This window comes from Salvelinus sp. IW2-2015, linkage group LG17, assembly GCF_002910315.2.
Source record: "Salvelinus sp. IW2-2015 linkage group LG17, ASM291031v2, whole genome shotgun sequence".
NCBI classification, from domain to species: domain Eukaryota; kingdom Metazoa; phylum Chordata; class Actinopteri; order Salmoniformes; family Salmonidae; genus Salvelinus; species Salvelinus sp. IW2-2015.
In genome coordinates, this window is record NC_036857.1 from 6,970,533 (window position 1) to 6,994,548 (window position 24,016).

General features: G+C 42.2%; 1 protein-coding gene across 3 annotated transcripts in view; it reads left to right on the plus strand.

Annotated features, from left to right (window-relative positions):
- The window catches only part of LOC111977216 (poly(rC)-binding protein 4), a 67,996-nt gene that overhangs the window by 24,836 nt on the left and 19,144 nt on the right, over positions 1-24,016 (plus strand). For 2 of the 3 annotated variants that reach the window (XM_024006578.3, XM_024006579.3), the window contains exons 4-12: positions 1,664-1,696; positions 4,169-4,285; positions 8,688-8,819; positions 11,142-11,270; positions 12,530-12,604; positions 13,920-13,991; positions 18,078-18,134; positions 18,293-18,434; positions 19,166-19,209. In XM_024006578.3, the coding sequence (XP_023862346.1) occupies positions 1,664-1,696; positions 4,169-4,285; positions 8,688-8,819; positions 11,142-11,270; positions 12,530-12,604; positions 13,920-13,991; positions 18,078-18,134; positions 18,293-18,434; positions 19,166-19,209 (801 nt within the window). The remainder of the gene's footprint in view (positions 1-1,663; positions 1,697-4,168; positions 4,286-8,687; positions 8,820-11,141; positions 11,271-12,529; positions 12,605-13,919; positions 13,992-18,077; positions 18,135-18,292; positions 18,435-19,165; positions 19,210-24,016) is intronic. The other variant, XM_024006580.3, reaches the window with a different exon arrangement.

Here is a 24,016-nt window from a genome sequence, read left to right on the forward strand (position 1 = left end):
AGGAGGAGTGTAGGCTGCTCTTTACCAGTTTAGTGTCTATCTAGGAGGAGTGTAGGCGCTCTTACCAGTTTTAGTGTCTACTAGGAGGAGTGTAAGTTGCCTCTTTACCAGTTTAGTGTCTACTAGGAGGAGTGTAGGCTGCTCTTTACCAGTTTAGTGTCTACTAGGAGGAGTGTAGGCTGCTCTTTTACCAGTTTAGTGTCTACTAGGAGGAGTGTAGGCTGCTCTTTACCAGTTTAGGTGTCTACATAGGAGGAGTGTAGGCTGCTCTTTACCAGTTTAGTGTCTACTGAGGAGGAGTGTAGGCCTGCTCTTTACCTAGTTTAGTGTCTACTTGGAGTGTAGGCTGCTCTCTATCAGTTTTGGTGTCTACTATTAGGGGTGTAGGCTGCTCTTTACCATGTAGTGTCTACTAGGCGCGGTGTGTAGATTGGCTCTCTACCCCCTCGCTGGCTCCACTTGCCCTGTAATAGAAAGGTAGAGAGAGAGAGAGAGAGAGAGAGAGAGGACGAGAGAGAGAGAGAGAGAGAGAGAGAGAGAGAGAGAGAGAGAGAAGAGAGAGAGCAAGAGAGACGCAGAGAGGAGAGAGAGAGAGAGAGAGAGAGAGAGAGAGAGAGAGAGAGAGAGAGAGAGAGAGGAGAGAGAGAGAGAAGAGAGAGAGAGAGAGAGAGAGAGACGAAGAGAGAGAGAGAGAGAGAGAGAGAGAGAGAGAGAGAAAGAGGGGGGATGAGGAAACCAAAACACAAGAGGGTATGAAATATTTAGAGAAAGAGGGGATAAGAAAGAGGGGAGAGAGAAAAGACAGAGACTGACGAAGAAGAAAAGGTGATACATAGAGATGAGATGAGAGGGCGAGAAATGCTCTGTTTTGCACATACCATGCTGAAACAGACCTGTAACCAGGCTCTTCATCCAAAGCACTTGTGTTATTTGCTCCCTTCCCCCTCTCTCATTCCTCATCTCTATCTCTGCTGGCCTCCAGAACCACAACCTCTAAAATTTCCCAAACTACACACTAGCATACTATTTAGAATGAAATAACAGTGTGGCTAAGTACACAAAATAGTATGGTTGTGTTTTTATTAGAACACATCTGGTTGTCAATGTCATAGGCGTAGGTGGTAGAATCACTTGGAGAAGGGAGGAGAGAATGATGGGCTGAGGCCAATATAAAAGTGACAGATGGGGAGGCAATCTAAAGCTGACAGAGGATGTATGACAGAGGTGTGACTTAATTCTACTCTGCCTGGCAGGCTGGCTGGCTGCGGGCCACACAGAAAGGATCTCACACAAGGACAGGACAGACATTAAGAGTTGATACTAGAAGAGTAGAGGGCTATAGATGTGAACATAAAGGAAGAGATTGAAGTGAAAATGGATAGATATTATTAACATTTCAGATGTGGATGGGATGAGAATACTGAATGTCAGCATGGTGCTATCCATCTCAGATTGGTCGAGGATTCTACTTTTCTATGCCGTGTTAGCTCAGATTACTTTTCAATGGAGGGGAAATGTAGTCAATGTGAAGAAAAGTATCTGTTTAATAGGGATTTGAAGTACAGACGGATTTCAATATGATATTTCAAGTTGAGGACACCACTTTAACAAATCACAGACACACACCTCACTTCAAAGTTGTCCTTCATCTTCTCTTTCCCAGAAAGGAGAGACGGTGAAAAGAATACGAGAAGAGGTATGTTACCAGCTTCTTATCACCACTGTTCATTATCTGTGTACTCCATATTACCCTAATCCATGCAAAGTAGAGCCTGTCATTGGTTGATGAAATACATGTATATCAACTATCTCCAAAGCTATCAGTATCACATCTTGTTTCTGCCTCAATATGCATTCAATATGCAATCTTTATTTTCCAGTTATTGTGTAGACCAGAAGTGTACCATCACGAAAAGGTTATAGTTCAAGGCAAAACATAATCAAACCGGAGACAGTGTCTAATATTGGTTGTGTTGCATTAATATTAAACTCAAACCCTCTCTGGATGTTTGGGAAGAGTGACTGGGATAGCATACAGAACAGCCACATAGTCTGACCTGCCTATTGGCCACTGGTGGCTTCATCTCTCCCTTTTTTGCACTCTCTCTCTCTCTCTCTGAAGCTCTCTTTTTTTCTCTCTGTCTTTCCCTCTCCCCCCTTTTCTCTGTCTCTGCCTGCCCCTGTCAAGCTTTTTCAACCACCCTCTCTCCCCATTTCTCAGTTTGTCTCCTACCCCTTTTTCTCTCTTTTATGTCTCTTCTATTTCTCCCTCATAAACATCAAGGCTGCAGTTGATCCGATGGCGCTTGATTAACTCCTTGTATAAAAAGTAATTTGATTGCCATTGTGTTGGTTCTCGTCCCTCTGACTCCTGGTGTAAAACGATTATGTTGTACTTTATGAAGCAGAATGTGACACAGAGAGGCGGTTAGACTGGGTGAGCAGGTAGCTCTGTAGTGCCACGATGAGTCAGCCAGTAAATCAGTCATCCATGCTAGTCAGTCGTCCACCCAGTCAGCCAGTAAACCAATCATCCATGCTAGTTAGCCAGTAAACCAGTCACCCATGCTAGTTAGCCCTCCACCCACCCACCCAGTCAGTCAGTCAGACAAATAGGCAGGCCTTTAGTTAGTTCCCCTATATGAGGCTCCCTGGCTTCCTCCCCAGGCCCTGTCTGTCCTCACAGTGCCAGAATGACTCCATAAGATGACTGTAATCAACATTGTTAAAGTACCACCATACCTCTAATACTCATATGTCCACTCTCCAATCCCCATATGTCCACTCTCCAATCCCCAGACCCCAGGGCTCTGGAGAAAAATTAAGGGACAGTTGATGGAGAAATCAGAGTACCAGCCTAGTTTAGTTACAGCAAGGTCAACTCCCTGTAGGGTGATCCAGCTCCAGTATATATTGTTAGTTATCTGTGGAGCAGGGTGTATTAAGCCTAGGCGTCCCGCTAGCGGGACAACTTCCGGTTGAAACTGGAGAGCGCGCAATTCAAATAAATAATAATACAAATTATGGATATTTAACATTTAGGTATATATAAGTGTCTTATATCGMTTGAAAGCTTAAATTCTTGTTAATCTAACTGCACTGTCCGATTTACAGTAGCTATTACAGCGAAAGCATGCCATGCGATTGTTTGAGGACGGCGCCCCACATCAAAATATTTTTTCCATCGGCACAGGTTTCATAAATTCACAAATAGCGATTAAATATTCACTTACTTTTTGAAAATCTTCCTCTGATTTGTCATCCAAATGGTCCCAGCTATAACATGTAGTGTTGTTTTGTTAGATAAAATCCTTCTTTATATCCCGTAAGTCTGTTTAGTTGGCGCTATCGACACTCGTTCAACTTGCAGAGAAAGGAATCCAAAAATCTACCCCTAAACTTTGTTTCAACAAGTCAAAATACGTTTKTATTTACTCCTCAGATACCCTAAAATGTAATCAAACTATAATATTTCTTACGGAAAGAAGTATGTTCAATAGGAAACCYATTTTAGCAGGTGCGTCCTGTCTTCATAGCGCGCCAAACACGAATTTCCAAGACTTTGACCCTGTACTAAAAGTGATATTTCTTATTTGTTTTTGAAGTTACAAGCCTGAAACCTTGAACATAGACTGCTGACACCCTGTGGAAGCCATAGGGATTGCATCCTGGGAGCTAATTTTATGCACTTATGCACCATATGCACTTATGCTTGCCATTGTAAGAGCATGGTCTCTCTCAAAAAAAAGAATTCTGGTTGGTTTTTCTTTGGATTTTCTCCTACCATATCTATTGTGTTATATTCTCCTACATTATTTTAACTTTCTACACCTTCAAAGTGTTTTCTTTCCAAAGGTACCAATTATATGCATATCCTGGCTTCAGGGCCTGAGCAACAGGCAGTTTACTTTAGGCAATTCATTCAGGCGGAAGTTGAGAAAAAAGAGGCCTAGCCCTAAGAAGTTTTTAACTGGTCTAGAGTTTGGCCTCCYTCTATTTAACCATACCCCTTCTTATCCATACTAACCTCATTGTGTCCTCCTCACCTCTCTGCCCTCTTACCTGTGCACCTTATTTGCGCCATCCACCACATGCTATAACCATGCTCTCCTCATCTAATAGAACGTAAATAAAGCTAGACCCTGGTTCTTGGTCTATCCCCCTACAGAGCAATGCACGGGTGAACATCTCAGAGGGCTCCTGTCCAGAGAGGATCATCACCATCACTGGTTCTACAGACTGTGTCTTCAGGGCCTTCACCATGATCACATACAAACTGGAAGAGGTAAGACAACACAATCAGCGTTTCCCTTAGAGATTTCCTTAGGCAGGGCACAGCTGCACAAATTATTTGATGTATAATTTCCTGGTTTCCAATTCAATTATATGTTTTTATTTATACAGTTCATCCTGTAAATTAATCATTGAAAATAATTTKTTCCCAGGTTCGCATCTAGTGCAGATGAATTTGACGTTGGATAGGAGTTAGACTGTGGCTGCTCTTGGTGCAAGAGCCTTTTCGTTTCTCATTTAGTATATTGCAGTGTGAAGTGTAGCTAGCACATTGATGAATACATTTATCACCCGGCCTTTTATGCAGCAGCATAGTGACTTATTAAATTGAGCTTGGCATTGGAACAGCACTGACAGGAGGAGAGTAACAGTCGAGTGGCTCCATGCCGTTTATGGAAAACATATTGTTTTGAGGGAGAACATGRGTCAGTGCTCCAGGCCTTTTGATGAAAGAGCAGATGACAATATGTTAACGTGCTAATTAATTAAACAGATGAGGTTTGTGTTTAATCCCTTAATGAGCTACAGATAATGGCAGACCTGTGGAACATTTAGCTATTTATTCATCAGCAAACTAATTAACATGATAGATTCAGGGACATTTTGGTTGGCCTAGCTTTGGAACAGTCGCTCCCCGCGTAGTCGAGTCGACAGAGCCTTGTTTCATTGCAGTCAGTAAACACACGCTGGCTGTGAGGGCGCCGTGCAGCATTCATTAAAGATCTTAAGCTCTCACCTATTCCCAACCCTACATTCAGCCGAAACTACAGAGTTGTCATGGCAACCTGTTGGCTGACCTACAGCACACGGCATGCCTCTCACCATGCCTGAGTGGTATGTGTCTGACATCTTTAATTAAAGGATAGAAAGAAGAAAAAAATAATTGGCCAATGGGTATTGTAAAGAATTWATTTTGTTGTCTGTCTTCTGCTACTCCCTACTGTTATTAAATGAGAAGTTCACCCAAAATCCAGAGACTCCCAAGTGATTTTATACATTGAAACTAGTTCAGGGAAGTTTGCCCTTCCTCCTCTCGCTCCGTGTAGTGCTGTACTGAAACAACTGCAAAAAACGGCTCATGTGACTGGTGATGTTGCTGGATGCAGGCCTCGCTCTGCTCCGTTGCCAGTGAATTCATGARTCAGAAATCCACAAAGTGTGGACAAAGTCGTTGTTTTATTGAAAGCGTACAGCTGAATTAGCTATTTTTGTCAAAGGTTACTATCGGTTTTGAGAAAGGAAATGTGTACTTTTCCACCTAGGGCTGTTGCGGTGACCGTATTACCGCCACATCAGCAGTCACTAGTCATGAAGGCAGTCAAATTCCACTTGACCATTTAGTCACAGTAATGAGGCTTCTCCAGGCTCTGATGCTGCTTCCAGTCATTGTAGCCTACCAAACTTGCTAACTGCCTGGTACTCAGCACCCTATTGTTCCTCTAATCACTCTGACATCAATGCAAAAGTAATAAAAAATCGAATCAAACACTTCATGAGAGCCCATGAGCTCATGTTGCGCAACATTTCTATAGGCTATGCAATGAAAACAGAGTGAAGCTTACTATATTTATTCCTCAACTTTCCTAAGATTAAGCACATTGCTTATATTTACAACAGGATAAAAGCCTACCTGGCTGGCATGAAAATAAACAACTGGAAAAGCGTCCTCCATTTGCTATTTAAGTGCATAGATGACATGTATTTTTTRCCYCTGCCCCTGTTTCGATACAGGTGCATGATAATGGTCCATTCTAAATCAAAACAAATTTCACACATACAGTTGAAGTCAGAAGTTTACATACACTTAGATTGGAGTCATTAAAACTCATTTTTCAACCACTCCACAAATTTCTTGTTAACAAATTATAGTTTTCAGGTCGGTTAGGACATCTACTTTGTGCATGACACAAGTCATTTTTCCAACAATTGTTTAAAGACAGATTATTTAACTTATAATTCACTGTATCACAATTCCAGTGGGTCAGAAGTTTACATACACTAAGTTGACTGTGCCTTTAAACAGCTTGGAAAATTCCAGAAAATTATGTCATAGCTTTAGAAGCTTCTGATAGGCTAATTGACATCATTTGAGTCAATTGGAGGTGTACCTGTGGATGAATTTCAAGGCCTACCTTCAAACTCAGTGCCTCTTTGCTTGACATCATGGGAAAATCTAAAGAATCAGCCAAGACCTCAGAAAAAAAATTGTAGACCTCCACAAGCTGGTTCATCCTTGGGAGCAATTTCCAAATGCCTGAAGATACCAAGTTCATCTGTACAAACAATAGTACGCAAGAATAAACACCATGGGACCACGCAGCCGTCATACCGCTCAGGAAGGAGACGCGTTCGTCTCCTAGAGATGAACGTACTTTGGTGCGAAAAGTGCATATAAATCCCAGAACAACAGCAAAGGACCTTGTTTGAAGATGCTGGAGGAAACAGGTGTAAAACTATCTTTATCCACAGTAAAATGAGTCCTATATCGACACAACCTGAAAGGCCGCTCAGCAAGGAAGAAGCCATGCTCCAAAACCGCCATAAAAAAAGCCAGGCTACAGTTTGCAACTGCACATGGGGACAAAGATTGTGCATTTTGGAGAAATGTCTTCTGGTCTGATGAAACAAAAATAGAACTGTTTGGCCATAATGACCATCGTTATGTTTGGAGGAAAAAGGGGAGGCTTGCAAGCCGAAGAACACCATCCCAACCTCAGAAAGCACAGGGGTGGCAGCATCATGTTGTGGGGGTGCTTTGCTGCAGGAGGGACTGGTGCACTTCACAAAATAGAGGACCTCGTGAGGGAGGAAAGTATGTGGATATATTGAAGCAACATCTCAAGACATAGTCAGGAAGTTAAAGCTTGGTCGCAAATGGGTCTTCCAAATGGACAATGACCCCAAGCATACTCCAAAGTTGTGGCAAAATGGCCCAAGGACAACAAAGTCAAGGTATTGGAGTGGCCATCACAAAGCCCTGACCTCAATCCTACAGAAAATTTGTGGGCAGAACTGAAAAAGCGTGTGCGAGCAAGGAGGCCTACAAACCTGACTCAGTTACACCAGCTTTGTCAGGAGGAATGGGCCAACATTCCCCCAATTTATTGTGGGAAGCTTGTGGAAGGCTACCCAAAACGTTTGACCCAAGTTGAACAATTTAAAGGCAATGCTACCAAATACTAATTGAGTGTATGTAAACTTCTGACCCACTGAGAATGTGATGAAAGAAATAAAAGCTGAAATAAATCCTTCTCTCTACTATTATTCTGACATTTCACATTCTTAAAATAAAGTGGTGATCCTAACTGAGACGTAAGACAGGGAATTTTTACTAGGATTAAATGTCAGGAATTGTGAAAAACTGAGTTTAAATGTATTTAGCTAAGGTGTATGTAAACWTCTGACTTCAACTGTACATGTTGTACTTGACTTGTTTCTCCCTGGAAAGGAGATTTTATTTGGAGCAGTTTAGTCATTCTCCATTGATGTCTCATCATCCTAACCACAGCAAACACGGGGGATTATGCCCAGCGCCTCTTTGTGTGACTGCAGATTCTTGTAACCCCCGGACGTATTTACGCCAATTTGCTTTTGAGTTGTTCACCGAGTTTGGTGAGTGAGCAAGGATCGTGCAATTCACAGTTGTTAAGATATGACGCATATTTTTAGATCAAATCTGGTAGATGATGCCCAGAGCCCTGCGATCCCACTGACGAGCTACGTGCTCCTCATATAATGAGACAACTCCACGTCAGCCATGTTGCCTAGATCTTTCCACCTCACTTAATATAGACACTGAGAGAAAACCAAGGATCATAGCTGCATTAAGATACATGGGTTTTCTATTTAAAAAGTAGGCCTACAAGAATTGTTGGAGAAATAAATGTTTTTTTGCTCAAATCACCTGGAGGGCACCTCTGTAAAGTACGTGAAATTATTATTGCACACCGCCTAGTTAACGCATTCTGTTTGAAATACATGCGGTGTGCTTTGCATTCTGCCAGGGCATATGGAGAGAGAGGGGGAGAGACTTGTATTCAGGCTGAGTTATTGGGATGTTCGCTGATGGACAGAGAGATAGCGAGGGACATTTACATTTCAAAGGCTTAGGGAGCCTGACTGTTCATTAATTACCAGCTCAATCTCCGACTCACAGCGGAGTGAAGGAGAGGCTATTTACTACCTGGTTTATTACCTGGTCAAATGAAGGAACATTTTAAACAACCTGACTGAGGCCAAGGCTTTACCTTTACAGGGCCACTCAAGACCCCCGTTCAATCGAAGCTCGGGTTTTTAGGTATTATGCCATCAATGACTTATCATCCATCTTTCTCTCTCTCTCTTCCTCTGTCKCTGTCTCTATCTTTCCCCCTCCTTGTCAACCCTCTCTCCAGGACCTCACTACACTGGTGGCCAACGGCACCATCAGCAGCAAACCCCCAGTGACCCTACGACTAGTCATCCCAGCCAGCCAGTGTGGCTCCCTCATCGGAAAGGGAGGGGCCAAGATCAGGGAGATCAGAGAGGTGAGAGACTTCAGAATAACTACCTGCATTCAGTTACCACAAGTTAACTATGGTCTCTATTCAATCCATATCGAGGAAGTTCAGCGTTACAGCATGATTGAAATTTAAAGGCAATGTTCCCACGTTAGCAGAGACTGCATTCACGATATATGSTGCATATGTCAGCTCAATCGGAAATTACCTTTACATTTCTATCACATAATCTGTAATGTTTCAGCAATACAGATTGAATAGCAAAAACAAACTGGCACCCAGGCTAGCTAAATTGAGCATCCCRGTCATACCTCCCTATCACCTCTGTCCACAGCTTCATATCTGGATGAGCTGACACTTGTTTAAAGAAAGCTGCGATAAAGGGATGATGATTGAMTTGGTGGAAAATATCAAAAAGATTGTTGACTTGAGGCAAGGAACAAGTCCCTTTAGAGTTAAATAAGGCAGCCATTTTATGTGACTGTAGCCAGAGTGGGGAGATAGCTAGTCCCTTCCCTGATCAGCGCTCCAGGCGACTATATGCCAGTCTGTTTCATGTCTGGTTTGTGTTTATCTCAGGGGCACTAAGCTACTATCGGGAACCATACACGATATCCTGTGGTCAGGATGCGTTATGTATTCTGTTTGTTCAAATAGAGTGGCAGTTGCACTGTGCTTTGACTCTACTGCAAGCTGATTTTACTTGCAGAGCACTGCTATTTGTATGCAGGTCTTTCCATCCATCCATCCATGACCACCCAAGGTTTAGTGCTAAGCTTATCACAAAGTCACTAAGCTTACTCTGTGAAATGAGGGGGAAAAACCCTTTTTTCATCTCTGGGTCATTCCACAAAATGAGTCCCCTTTGATATTTTAAGTAGAAATTATGCACCGATGTTGGATTGTAAAAGCCTGTTATATTAAATGAAGTGCCCTTTAATATAGGCCACATGGAACATTCAATAAATATGATTTTTATTATGAATAAATTCAGTATTTTCTATTTGTGCACTCTCTGTGACTTCTCTGAAGATTTTAATCCACTTAACTCCACCATCACTGTAAAGCCCTAGTTATTTTGTTACTCTGACAAAGTCATTTCTGAAGATTGTTATTTATTTCATGTGATTATTGATTCATTTTAAGGTTAAAAAAATGTTCACCTGTCCCACATTGTAAGGTCTGTTACATGAACTGAACTCTCGTTTTAATATGTTGTAACTATTCCTTTTTAAATATATTTTTCTAAAGAAACATTGAACATCTAATAGTTAAATCAGTGTAAAAGCAGGTAAGCTGGTTCTACTCTCTTTGGACATTTTCTCGTGTTTTGTGGTGGAAAACTGAGCGGGGCGAACATAACTCGTCAACCCTGTTACCCACAGATAGACAGGCTAGACATTTTTAAAGAAATCAATCAATTGTGAAGCTTGAATTCAATTGCCCCTCCCTGTTGCACACAACAAGTGTAACGGTATTCGTCGTCTGAAGAAGAGGAATCATCGGACCAAAGCGCAGCGTGGTAAGTGTTCATGCTTGTTTTATTAAAACTGAACACTATAACAAAAATAAACAAGAGAATAACCGAAACAGTCCTGTAAGGTGAAAACACTAAACAGAAATTAACTACCCACAAAAACCATGTGGGAAAGAGCTACCTAAGTATGGTTCCCAATCAGAGACAACGATAGACAGCTGTCCCTGATTGAGAACCATACCCGGCCAAAACAAAGAAATACAAAACATAGAAAAAAGAACATAGAATGCCCACCCAAATCACACCCTGACCAAACCAAAATAGAGACATAAAAAGCTCTCTACGGTCAGGGCGTGACAACAAGCTTCCATTCCCTTGTCACAAGAGGATTTATGGCTGATTTAAGATGAAATCGTCAACCCTGTTACGGTCAACCTTGTTACGGTCAACCCTGTTACTTTATTTGTCAAAAAATAAATGTGCCTCTTGAGATGGGAAAACATATTTTTTATTAAATTGAACATATGCTCGTCATGACAGAATGTAAAAATTWGGTGAAATAAATGTTTTTTTACTAAGTTACACTACCCAAACGGGACTCATTTTGTGAAACGACCCTTCCATTTTTTGGGGTATTTTATTAGGATCCCCATTAGCTGTTGCAAAAGCAGCAGCTACTCTTCCTGGGTTCCGCACAAAAKATGAAACATAATACAGAATGACATAATACAGAACATCAATGGACAAGAACAGCATACATTTTTTTTAAAGGTCAACAAACCATAGAGATGGACCAATGTCAGTGTGATTATTAGAATGCCAAATCTTTCTGAATTGGTGTAATCCTTTCCTTAAACCCCTATCATTGGCAGAGTACCGGAGCACAGATACAGGTGGCAGGGGATTTGCTGCCAAACTCTACTGAGCGAGGGGTGACGATATCGGGGAGTCAGGACTCTGTAATCCAGTGTGTCAAGCTCATCTGCACTGTAATCCTGGAGGTAGGGCGCCATTTCTCTCCTTCTCCCTTTCCTATCCCCCTCACACACACACATCCATAACCATGGGTGGAATTCAATCAAACCTACACTGTTACTGGAGTAACAATAACAGTGTTTCTGCATTTTCGTGGCACAAGAGCAATGTTATATTTGTCCAGCTTGGGTGTTATCCATAGTGTTGATTTGATTGAATTACTGCCATACCAAGAATATAGATGAGAGGTAATAATAGCCACTAACAGTTCCACTAATCTGAGCCTTAGGGAAATGTGGAGCATCCGTCCTGAAGAGCCAGCTACAGTTAACTTCTCCTCGGCTCAGAACACATTAGTCAGCATCCTCTGGTCTTTGCTCGCGGACCCTATTAGACTCTGAGAAACGTTATTATGGAGCAGCGTGATGAGGCAGTCACAGAGGAAAGCACCCTGGCTCAAGTTTTCCATTGTTGGAAAAGAACATCAAGCTCTCAACCCAAAAACAAACTGACCTGCATCAAAGTGTGTTCACCTTTAAACAACTGTTCTCTTGACAAACAGGAGTGGGGGAAAGGGAAAAAAACTACCCAGAGCATTATTTCCTTCCAATGCGTACGTGCCGTGTACAAGTCCTTTTTGCATGGACCTGACTGCCTAACAGCTAGTTTGATCCAGTTTTCCAGGGCTTTCTTCAAAAGGCACAGAACTTTCATTAGGATTCTCTTCCAGCGGGGTCTTGCTTTTGGCTTCAGGATGTAAATTATGCAAAGTTATACAAAGAATATGCTCCCGCAGAAAAGATGCTCCACATTTCCAGAAGACCATGCATCCTTATGATAAATTATACCACTTCCTGTGTGTTGTTTTACCCATTTTTTGTTTCATTTTGTAATTGGTGAGACATATCCAAAGGGATGTTGAACAACTTGAGTTGAAGGCTGAGATTACAAACCCAAGAACAATCCAATCAACCCTAAAGAGCTGCTGTTTCAATGGTTGAACTGTTCAATTAATGACTAATGTCACCATGAGAAAAACAAGGTGACAAATGTCATGTAAATGTCATTAGTAGTTTAATACACCATTCATTGTCATCCTGCTTCAACGCCATTTGCTCCATTTCTTTCCCTCCCACACAGCATAAGTGACACAACATTAGCTACATTTAAAAGATCAAATCCATCACACACATTTTTTACTTGCATTTGTCATATTTATTTTAGTGATAAAGGTGTTTCGATACGTCACCACACCAGACCCCTTGTCCTATGTTTGACTCCCCAGTCTCCTCCGAAAGGTGCTACTATTCCTTACCGGCCCAGCCTCTCCCCAGGAGCACTTCTCATCTCTGGCAACCAGGTGATAACGCCACAAACACATCCCTGTATAGACGTATCGTGTGAAATATAGTCCAGTGTACTTATTGAGGGACTTTAGAGCACCATTCTATGTAAGATCTCTAGATATGGTTCATGACCCAGTGTGAATACTAGAGGTTATTTTGCTACTTGGGGGTTGTATGTACTTGTGTGAGTGTAAGAGGATGCGATTGGGGGTGGGGGAGATGTCAGGACCGCCATAGATTAAAACATTTTAGCCACTGTCTATAGACCTCTAGTGTTGGGCTGGACCGCGGTGGAGCCTGGTTGCTATGCCTGCCTGTCCTGGGGATCCAAACCCCTTTACAGTATATGAGCTGTCTGAGCCTCTGATATGGTATTGAGTTGAGAGTGCTCATAATAAGATATCAAATTAAACTGCAGGGTGAAGCTATGGTCAGAGGAAGATAAAGCACTTTAATGAATACAGAGCAGTGATAAGGAGTGTTTAAACGTGTAATTTGTCAYAGTAGAAAAATGAACTGGAATGGGAAACAATCTGCTGGATCGTGACCATAGGAGGCTGGTGGGTGGAGCTATAGGAGAACGGACTCATTGTAATGGCTGGAATGGAACGGTTTCCATATGTTTGATGTGTTTGACTCAGTTCAATTGATTCCATTCCAGCCATTACAATGAGTCCATCCTCCTATAGCTCCTTCCATCAGCCTCCTCTGATGGTAATTCATACCATTGGCCAGACAAAGAGAGTTAGACATGGAGCTCAAAGGACCACTATGGCCCTATTTGTTTTTTAGTCCAGTCAATACACTCCAGAAGGAAGAAAAACATTATATATTTGACTTTACATTTCAGAGGAACAGAAGAGGTTTTCAGTTAAACATTTCAGTTGGAAAATGAATGTAGTCTGTGGGATTTACCAATATATCTGTATGGTTTTATGATGTTGAAAATGCTCTGGGATGGCACTTTAAAAGGCTAGTACTCCTTGATTTATTACATTAATTTAGCTTCCATGTTTTTACTATTAGTATGCCTGCTTTGCTTATCCTAGGTACTCTGTGTTTACAGCAGAGGAGGATGCTGGGAGGACCTATAAGAGGACAGATTCATTGTAATGGCTGTAATGGCATTAATGGAACGGAGTCAAACACATCAAACAGATGGGAACCACATGTTTTACTCCATTCCGTTTATTCCAGCCATTACAATGAACCCATCCTCCTATAGCTCAACCCACTAGCCTCCTCTGCTTTACAGTATGTAACGAATGAGCTTCCTTCAAAAGCTAAATTAATATCTGTTCTCCCTGTGTGTCCTGTGTGTATGTTCAGGTGTTTGAGGCATCAGACTTTACCCCCCACCCTCTGTACTCAGTCTCCCAGGGGGGGCTTGACCTGCAGCAGGTGAGTAATAGATGAACTGAGGTTACACTAACATCTCAAACTATGAATACAAAAGTGGTCCAAAGTAGAACTTTGAGCTATAATAACATTGAACAAAATAACCATTTGATTAAAATGGATTAAACGAAGTACATTTGATGTGGGAAGTACATGAAGCAGTTGACAGGCTACATGGTGTTCTAGAATAATCTTCACAGCTCAGTGTATGAGGTTGGTGTAGGGTTTGAAAGTGAATCTGGGATGTCAAAAAGTGGGTAGCACATCATTGGCATGATATTCTAAAACAACAGCTGAGCCTAATCTGCAGCCATTGTTCCAACATAGCATCACAAACATGATAACTGCTGTGACTAAATACCACAAAGCACTCCATTACCCCTCTACCAACCATTTCATAATACCCCCTCATCTTTTCATATCAGTCTAACTGTCACAAAGAGGCTATAGGGACCTGGAGTTTATAACTCTATAAACTATGCTAGTCAGTGCTGGTTGGATGCTCGTCAGAGCTGGTCTGACCAGCATGGTCTAGTTGGTCAAGGTGGTCTGACCAGCATGGTCTAGTTGGTCAAGGTGGTCTGACCAGCATGGTCTAGTTGGTCTGACCAGCATGGTCTAGCTGGTTTTGCTGGTGACCAGCCTTCACTGTGTTTTGGACACTGATGACCAGCCTTCGCTGTGTTTTGGACACTGGATTTTACAGTCAACAAAAATATAAACGCAACATGTAAAGTGTTGGTCCCATGTTTCATGAGCTGAAAAAATAAAAATCACTTTTCCATACGCACAAAAAACATATTTCTCTCAAATGTTAAGCACAAATTTGTCTAAATCCTTTGCCAAGATAATCCATCCACCTGACAGGTGTGGCATATCAAGAAGCTGATTAAACAGCATGATCATTACACAGGTGCACCTTGTGCTGTAGCAATAAAAGGCCACAATAAAATGTGCCATTTTGTCACACAACACAATGCCACAGATGTCTCATCATTATCATATTTCCCAGCATGCTCTATTGCAGTTGATTTTTTGAATTGTCTGTACATTGATTTGTTATGTAATCTTATGCTACACAAAGGTAAATAYCATACATTTTTCTAAACTAATCCAATCTGTTAGTTGGACTTATTCAAACCGTAACTGAAATGGTTGTTCCAGTTTAGATGGTTTGGTAGTCTTGTTTATTTATTTATTTAAATAAAATAAAAATCCCTGGCAGACATTATGCATTTTTTTTTTTTGTGAGGGGAAAAAGTTCCAATTGTTGGATATCCCCACTCTGGCTCATTCCATAGGAATTAAACATCACTTTGCAAGCCAGCATGATGTGACTTGGTTTTTCATAAGCTGGTCACCAGTGTCCAAAACACAGCAATGGCTGGTCACCAACAAAAACACAGCGAAGACTGGTCACGAGCAAAACACAGCGAAGGCTGGTCACCAGCAAAAACACAGCAATGCACTGTGAAGACTGGTCACCATAAAAACACATTGCAGGCACCACGAAAACACAGCATAGACTGGTCACCAGCAAAAACACAGCATAGACTGGTCACCAGGCAAAACCACAGCATAGACTGGTCACCAGCAAAACCACAGCATAGACTGGTCACCAGCAAAACCACAGCATAGACTGGTCACCAGCAAAACCAGCARCTACACTGGACCACCAGGGTCCTGACTGGCCCTGTACAGTACATACATGGATACTGTATGTAAAGCAACACATCTCTTCTTGTCTCTTCTTGATGTTCTCGGGGAGGTGAAACAGCCTGTGGTGATTCACACCTTAGCTAGCTATTGTAATCATTTATTTCAGAATGGCTCTGGGAGCCTCCACACGGTTGTTCTGATACATAACTGAACAAACAATTGTAAAAAATAAACATTTCCAGTGGTTAGATCTGGTCAATTCTGTCAATTCTGATMATTGATTCTGCTGTGTCTCCTAGTGCTCAAAATATGACAGTATTGGCCATGGTCTGACCATGTTTCCTGTTCTTCCAGTTTATTGTGTGGTTTTGGTGCATAGTAGGGGCGCGTATACAACCTCTCCTCCAGATTATGGCCATGGAGTGGTAATACAAGTCAGACTGCTGCCGGCGTTCAGAATTTAGTTTAGCTAAGTGSTGTCTGGCCTGACCATGGGGATACATGGACACCACCCTGACTAATGAGAGAGCAGGAGGATAGAACTGAGGGCTGGGAGGAYGGGAGAGAGAGGAAGGGAAGAGAGAGGAGGGGAAGAGAGGGATGAGAGAGGAGGGGGAGAGAGAGGAGGGGAAGAACGAGGAGATGGAGAAGAGAGAAAGGAGGGGAAGTCAGGGAAGGGGATGAGATAGAGAGTAAAGGGAGAAGAAAGGAGAGAGAGTGCGAGAGAGTTGAGGTAACAGAGAGTGGAGTTACTACAGGAGGCACGTTACAGAGTATGGAGGTTGGTTAAATGGCAACCCCCTGATGATGTCCAACTTATATGTGCTACCTGTGCTGTGCTTATTACATTCATGCATTTTATGGAATTCATAATGAAGTTCATAAAAAGTATGACCAACTGTGGTCCTTTGTAGCTCAGTTGGTAGAGCATGGTGGTGAGTTCAATTCCTGGGACAACCCAAATGTAAAATGTATGCACACATGACTGTAAGTTGCTTTTGATAAAAGTGTCTGCTAAATGGCAGTTATTATAAGACCTTCATAAGGCATTCTGTGTTTCTATTCAAAATCTTAGAAGTATTTGCCCCACACACTACATGACCAAAAGTATGTAGACAACTGCTCGTCGAACATCTCATTCCAAAATCAAAGGCATTAATATGTAGTTGGTCCCCCCTTTGCTGCTATAACAGCCTCCATCCTTCTGGGAAGGCTTTCCACTAGACGTTGGAACATTGCTAAGGGGACTTGCTTCCATTCAGCCACAAGAGCATTAGTAAGGTTGGGTGATTAGGCCTGGCTTGCAGTCGGCATTCCAATTCATCCCAAAGGTGTTCGATGGGTTTGAGGTCAGGGCTCTGTGCAGGCCATTCAAGTTCTTCCACACTGATCTCGACAAACCATTTCTGTATGGACCTTGCTTTGTGCACAGAGGCATTGTCATGCTAAAACAGGAAAGGGCCTTCCCCAAACTTTTGCCACGAAGTTGGAAGCACAGAATCATCTAGAATGTCCTTGTATGCTATATCATTAAGATTTCCCTTCACTGGAACTAAGGGGTCCGAACCATGAGAAACAGTCCCAGACCATTATTCCTCCTCCACCAAACCATACACAGTTTGCACTATGGATTCCAACAGGTAGCGTTCTCCTGGCATCCTCCAAACCCAGATTGGTCAGTCAGACTGCCAGATGGTGATGCGTGATTTGTCATTCCAGATAACGTGTTTCCACTGTTCCAGAGTCCAATGGCGGCAAGCTTTACATCACTCCAGCCGATGCTTGGCATTGCGCATGGTGATCTTAGGCTTGTGTCTTAGGCTGCTCGGCCATGGAAACTCCTTATATGAAGCTCCCGACAAACAGTTATTGTGCTGACGTTGCTTCCAGAGGTAGTTTGGAACTTGCTAGTGAGTGTTTCAACCGAGGACAGACGATTTTTACGTGCTACGTGCTTCAGCACTCGGCGGTTCCGTTCTGTAAGATTGTGTGGCCTACCACTTCACAGCTGAGCCGTTGTTACATCTAGATGTTTCCACTTCACAATAACAGTACTTAGAGTTGACTGGGGCAACTCTAGCAAGGCAGAAATTTGACGAACTCTCTTGTTGGATAGGTGGTATCCTATGACGGTGCCACGTTGAAAGTCACTGAGCTTTTCCCTAAGGCCATTCTACTGCCAATGTTTGTCTATGGAAATTGCATGGCTGTGTGCTCAATTTTATACACCTGTCAGCAACGGGTATGGCTGAAATAGCCAAATCCACTAATTTGAAGGGGTGTCCACATTTTTATATATGTAGTGTACTTAGCAATTGTTGATATAGTAAACTGTATAAATATGATATATCAGTGATGCACTTATATACACTGTCTGCTAAGTGGTTATTGGCATAACACTGTTTTATTACTGTCATTTGCCTAATGTAGAGTGATCTCTTCCAGGCCTACACTGTACAAAACCAATATGGCATTCCTCATACAGAGGTAAGTGGGGTTATATATACTGTAGTTACCGTTAGCAGTATAAATATACTTTCATTTATTTATTATACCGCAAAGTATCCAAACTGCTATTGAACTGTTACGAATAACCTTACAATCCCACTGTCATTTGATATGTTCTTTCTCCCTTTGTGTCCTAGTTGGCCAAGCTACATCAGCTATCCATGCAGCAGAACATGCAGCAGAACATGCAGCAGAACATACAGCAGAACATGCAGCAGAACATGCAGCAGAACATGCAGCAGAGTACCATGTGCCAGCAGGCTACAACTATTCTACCCGGTATGAGTTTACATTTAACTATATGGATATTCACAAGGATAATAGGTGCAAGTTGGTGTAGGTGTGAGTAGCAATAGTTAAAGCTGTAGGAGACTTAGGCATCGGACAGTATACATCCAGACCAGAACTAATGCCCTCTCTTGAATGCTGATCTTACTCAAAGCCAACCTGTTACACTAACTACACAAGAGCTAGATTTTGGCTTGATATTTACTGTAATCGTCTTTCATTCTATTAGTCATGTTTTCCTATCAGCTGCCAAATATCAGTCGCATCAACAGTTTGTCAGGGAAGAATGAGCAGAGATAGAACGTCTCCTGTTAAGATCTAGTATCTCTTTCTCCAGTAGTGAGAGGGAAGGGATCCGTGTCATTAGCCCAGCTGATTATGTGCTTGTGGGAGTGAAGATGTGAAGAAGCTCCCAACAGTTCTCTCATAAATGGCTCTCCATATCTGGCAGTGAAAATGGGAACTATTATAAGAAATGATGTGTTCCACCACAGTATCATAGAGCCTGGAGAAATAAAAGACACCCTGGCATGTTAAACAGAAGTCTATTCAAATGGAAATGAGCTGCTTAGCTAAATCTAGCTGTTATACCACCGAAAATATTTCTCATGTATCATGTAATTTTTGCTGGTTTGCTTGACCTGCAAACCAAATGTAAAAGATGAATATATGAATGACTGTATGAAAGGGTTTGTTAAGTCACGTATTCTCTCTCTCATTAGGAATGGACTCAAACTCATCGCAGGAGCTCCTTATTCCAAATGATGTAAGCAGTTAATTAAACAATATTACATTTTACATTTCAGTTATTTTATCAGACCTCCTTCGGGTTAAGCCTACTCCGGAGGTGAATTGAAATACCAATTAAATTCTAGGATTGGAATTGGAAAAATACTAATAGAACATAACTGCCACTTTTCAATCATTGAATGAGGTACTAAATTTACTTCATGAAATGGAATTTACTACCAACCTGAATGCTTTTAACCAGAACAATCTACCGAAGGCTTAATACCAAACAACACACCAAACAGCAGCAGAAGTCTACTGCAGGCTTAATACCAAACAACACACCAAACAGCAGCAGAAGTCTACTGCAGGCTTAATACCAAACAACAAACCAAACAGCAGCAGAAGTCTACTGCAGGCTTAATACCTAACAACACACCAAACAGCAGCAGAAGTCTACTGCAGGCTTAATACCAAACAACACACGCAAACAGCAGCAGAAGTTCTACTGCAGGCTAATACCCACAACACACCAAACAGCAGCAGAAGTCTACTGCAGCTTAGTACCAAACAACACACCAAACAGCAACCAGAAAGTCTACTGCAGGCTTAATACCCAAACAACACACCAAACAGCAGCAGAAGTCTACTGCAGGCTTAATACCAAAACACACCAAAACAGCAGCAAAAGTCTACTGCAGGCTTAATACCAAACACACCAAACAGCAGCAAAAGTCTACTGCAGGCTTAATACACAAACACACCAAACAGCAGCAGAAGGCAGGAACATCATATCACACATGTAAAACAACTCCGATGCTTGAAGGTTCAAGGCGTGCGAGAGACTGTGGTCTGGGTAACATCAAAGGTGGGAAAGGGGAAACATCTTGGCAACAATACAAATTACCCAAGTCATTCTAACCCCAGAGTAACCAAGGTCGTGGGCATTTTGAGCCGATATGGATCCGTTGGTGTTATTGTCTGGGTTCCAGCTGCAGTGTCTCGGAGTGACTCCCATGAGTACCCAGTTAATCCTCTCTTGTTCCCTGACCTACTTACACACTCTCTCTCTGCTGTCAAAACAGACAATAAAAAACAGCCAGAGATCCTCTCCTCTCACTCAGACACAGCATGTGATGCCTCTCCAATCACAGAGCAAGAGATGCAGGAAAACATTGGGAAAGGCACTACCCAGATTTGTCCTCTGTGATGATCTAGCACTGACTGGCATAGGCTGTCCAACTGTGTGAATTGATCAGACTTGATGTACTCTACAATCTTGAACTGAATCGTTCCATGACAGAGTGCAATAAGCTCTCCTGTTTAAGATGACATGCCAACCAACCAGACATAACTCTTGAACAATGTCACCACTTTTCTCCAGGAAACCCTTAAGTATCAAACCTTCCAATCAGTCAGTGGAATGGCTGGTACTGTAGAGTGGGGTGCATGACAGGGACAGCTGAGTCTAAGCTCCAGCCATTGTTCCAGAGAGGACTTATAGCCATGGATGAGCCCTCTGTCTCTGTGTCTCTGGCTCTCTCAGGCATAGCAGAAACCAAAGACCGCAGACCAGTGGAGGATTTAGGATCCATTCTCAGAGGTGCAGTGGGAGATTAAGGCTGGGTGCATCTCAATATTCTAAAACGGTTTCCTTCCTCATCTGCTTCTTTTATCTTCATCTGCTCTGATCTGAATACATAGAGCGGTGAAAGCGATACGGTGTGCACACACCAGGTATTTGCTTTCCCTGTCTTTCCCTTCCATACTAGTGCAGCTGAATAAAGAGAAAGAGAAGGAGGGAGGAGGCTACATAGATGAGTGAGAGAGAAAAGAGAGAGAGAAAAGAAAGATTGAGGAAGAGCTTTAGTCAGCAGTACTTCTGCCCAGGGAAGATTTAGCCTGGAGAAAAATGGTGACTCCCCCACCACCCCATCCTTCTTCCTGTGTCCTTTCAAATTACAAATTCAGCTGGAATTCTAAAAAAATATAGGCCAGTTACAGTAACAGCTGAGGTGATGCATGCAGTGTTACTGTACTGTGTATGTCCTGCTTAGCAATGGTAATCACTAATGAACACAGTGGTCTATTACCTGCATGTTATTAAGCTGGCTCTACACTAAATCCGGAAGCCCTAGAGATCCTACACTACCTCTGAAAACATTCAAAACAAGCCTTCTACTCACACTTGTTTTGGGGATTACAATGGCCTAGACCACATTGTCAGAGTCAAGGCCCGCGGGCCACATCCGGCGCGAGAAAGGTTTTTTACGGCCCCTGGGATGATCTTGATTTATTATTAGAACGCGGCCCGCAGACCGCAGCAAGCCGGCAGCCCGCAGATCTTTTACAACGCACCAATACTACATTTCCCACAATGCAACGGTGACGCACCGAGCAGTAGGCTGCTTCATTTCAATATTTATTGGCACACAGCAGTCGTCAGCATCACAGGTAAATATTACTTTCAGATACCCATCAAAAAATGGCAAAACGGAAGGTGGAACTGAGAACCGGGGTTTCAAACAAGGTGGGAGTCGGAAGTATATGTTCACGGAGGTAGCTGGAAAACCTGTGTGTCTTCTGTGTGGAGAAAGTGTGGCGGTACTGAAAAGAGTATAATCTGAGACGACAATTATGAAACGAAACACGCGGACAAAAACAAGAATATGGACATGGAACAAAGGCTACAAAAGGCAGAGGAATTAAAACGAGGCCTCAAATCTCGACAGGCTCTGTTCAAAAAAAGCCAAATCACAAGGCCAGGCTGCTGTCAAGGCCAGTTTTTATTTTGGCAGAAGAATCGCAAATCAGCCCGGCCATTTACGGAGGGGGATTTCATCAAAAACTGCATGATTAAAGTTTGTGACGTAAGTTTGCCCAGAAAAAAGGCAACTCTTTTTAAATGTGAGTCTGAGCAAGAAACACCATTGCCGAGAGAGTAGACCAGTTGTCCATCAATCTAAAAGAGCAGCTTGTGAAAAGGAATATTTTGTTAGGTTTTCAAGTAGGTTCAATTAGGTTCACTAGACTATATGCGTCATTTAAAAATTTTTCAATGAACATTCGAACAGTCCGGCCCTCGGCTTGTAAGCTAAATTTTTTATTTGGCCCTCCGTCCATTTGACTTTGACACCCTCTGGCCTAGACAGAAGTCTTCCTATACTTCCAATGCAGTTTTTTTTCACAATCAATTAAGCATCAGACAAATTGATTCAAGTTGCTCAGAACTATGTATTGTTCTGATGTACTGATTCTCCCTCCCAGCAGGGGAGAGTCCTGGTCATTATTCTCTGATCCCAGGTCTGTGCTAGTGCTGCTCATCGTCTCCCTGGGTTGCTCTTTAGGCCTGGCTGGGCTGTACCAACACCTAGCTAGCTGCTCCCGAATAATATGATATGTGCCAATAATAGCCAGGGAGACCAACCATGATGCTGTGCGAACAATGAAAATGCTGCTGAGCAGGACAGTGACTTCTCAGGAAGGAATATGAATTATAGGGAGAAGGACAGGAGCAGGAGAACAGTGTGTGTGTGGTGTGTGTGGGGCGCAGTGCCACTATCAGTCATCCGTTGTTAAGCTGCCAAAGCACACATACTGGAAGTACTCCATCACGTCTAGCCTCTCGCCGTTTATCTGACAGCATAACCTCTACCTCTGGGGCCTGACACCCTGCACTCAGGCTTAGACCCCTGGGCCTATACACTTATCCTTAAGCCTAGGTTTCAGAATGGTTCCAGATAAACAAACTGGTGGGAATGAAATGGAACAAGTCACATCCACTAGATTCCTAATTGATGTTCTAATTGATGAAAAGTTATCCTGGAAAGAATCATATTACATTTGTCTGCAACAAAGTGATTAAATGTTGTTGGTATCATCAGAAAGATTAGTGGTTTGGTTTATGAGGCTTGCTTCCTAACTCTTACTATAGCTTAATTTACCATATCTTATTTGCTGTAATATTGTCTGGGCATTACATATGCCTCCTACCTACATATGCCGCCACCTTAATTATTCTGGTTCCATCTGCACCTTTGTTGAAGAAACTCAATATCTTGTCTATTTACGAACATCAATGTACGCCAACTGTGCATTTTCATCGACACAATACTGATACCTCCCAGAAAGTTACCTAAATCCTTCAATGGAGTTTGACAGATTATTTCTGAAACCCATCTATATAACACAAACATTGCGATAACCTTCACCCTCCCAACTGCCGCACCTCACATAGTCAATTATCTATCAGATACAGAGGTACTATACTCTGGAATCCTTATCTTCACATTGCAAAAACCTCACCCTCTTTCAATAACTTCAAGCTAAACTGGGGGTCAACCTGAAGAACCAGACTATTTAAACAAACATGTATTGTTTGTTTTTTGAGGGTGGGTGATTGCTGATCAGTTCATTTATACATTTATAATTAGTAGGTTTTGTTATCTGTTTTACGTCCCTTTTTTTTATATACTTACACAGTACCAGTACCAGTCATATATATACTTACACAGTACCAGTCAAATGTTTGGACAAACCTACTCAATCAATGGTTTTTCTTTATTTTTATATTTTCTACATTGTTGTCACGTTCCTGACCTGTTTCTGTTAGTTTGTGTATGTGTTTAGCTGGTCAGCAGGACGTGAGTTTGGGTGGGCAGTCTATGTTTCTGTTTCTATGTTGGTTTAAGGTGACCCTGATATTGGCTCTCAAGGCAGGTGTTTTCATTTCCTCTGATTGAGAGCATATTAAGGTAGGTGTTTTTCCACACTTGTTGTTTGTGGTGGTTTCTTCCGTGTCTGTATGTTATTTCGTACCACACGCGGAACTGTTTCAGGTGTGT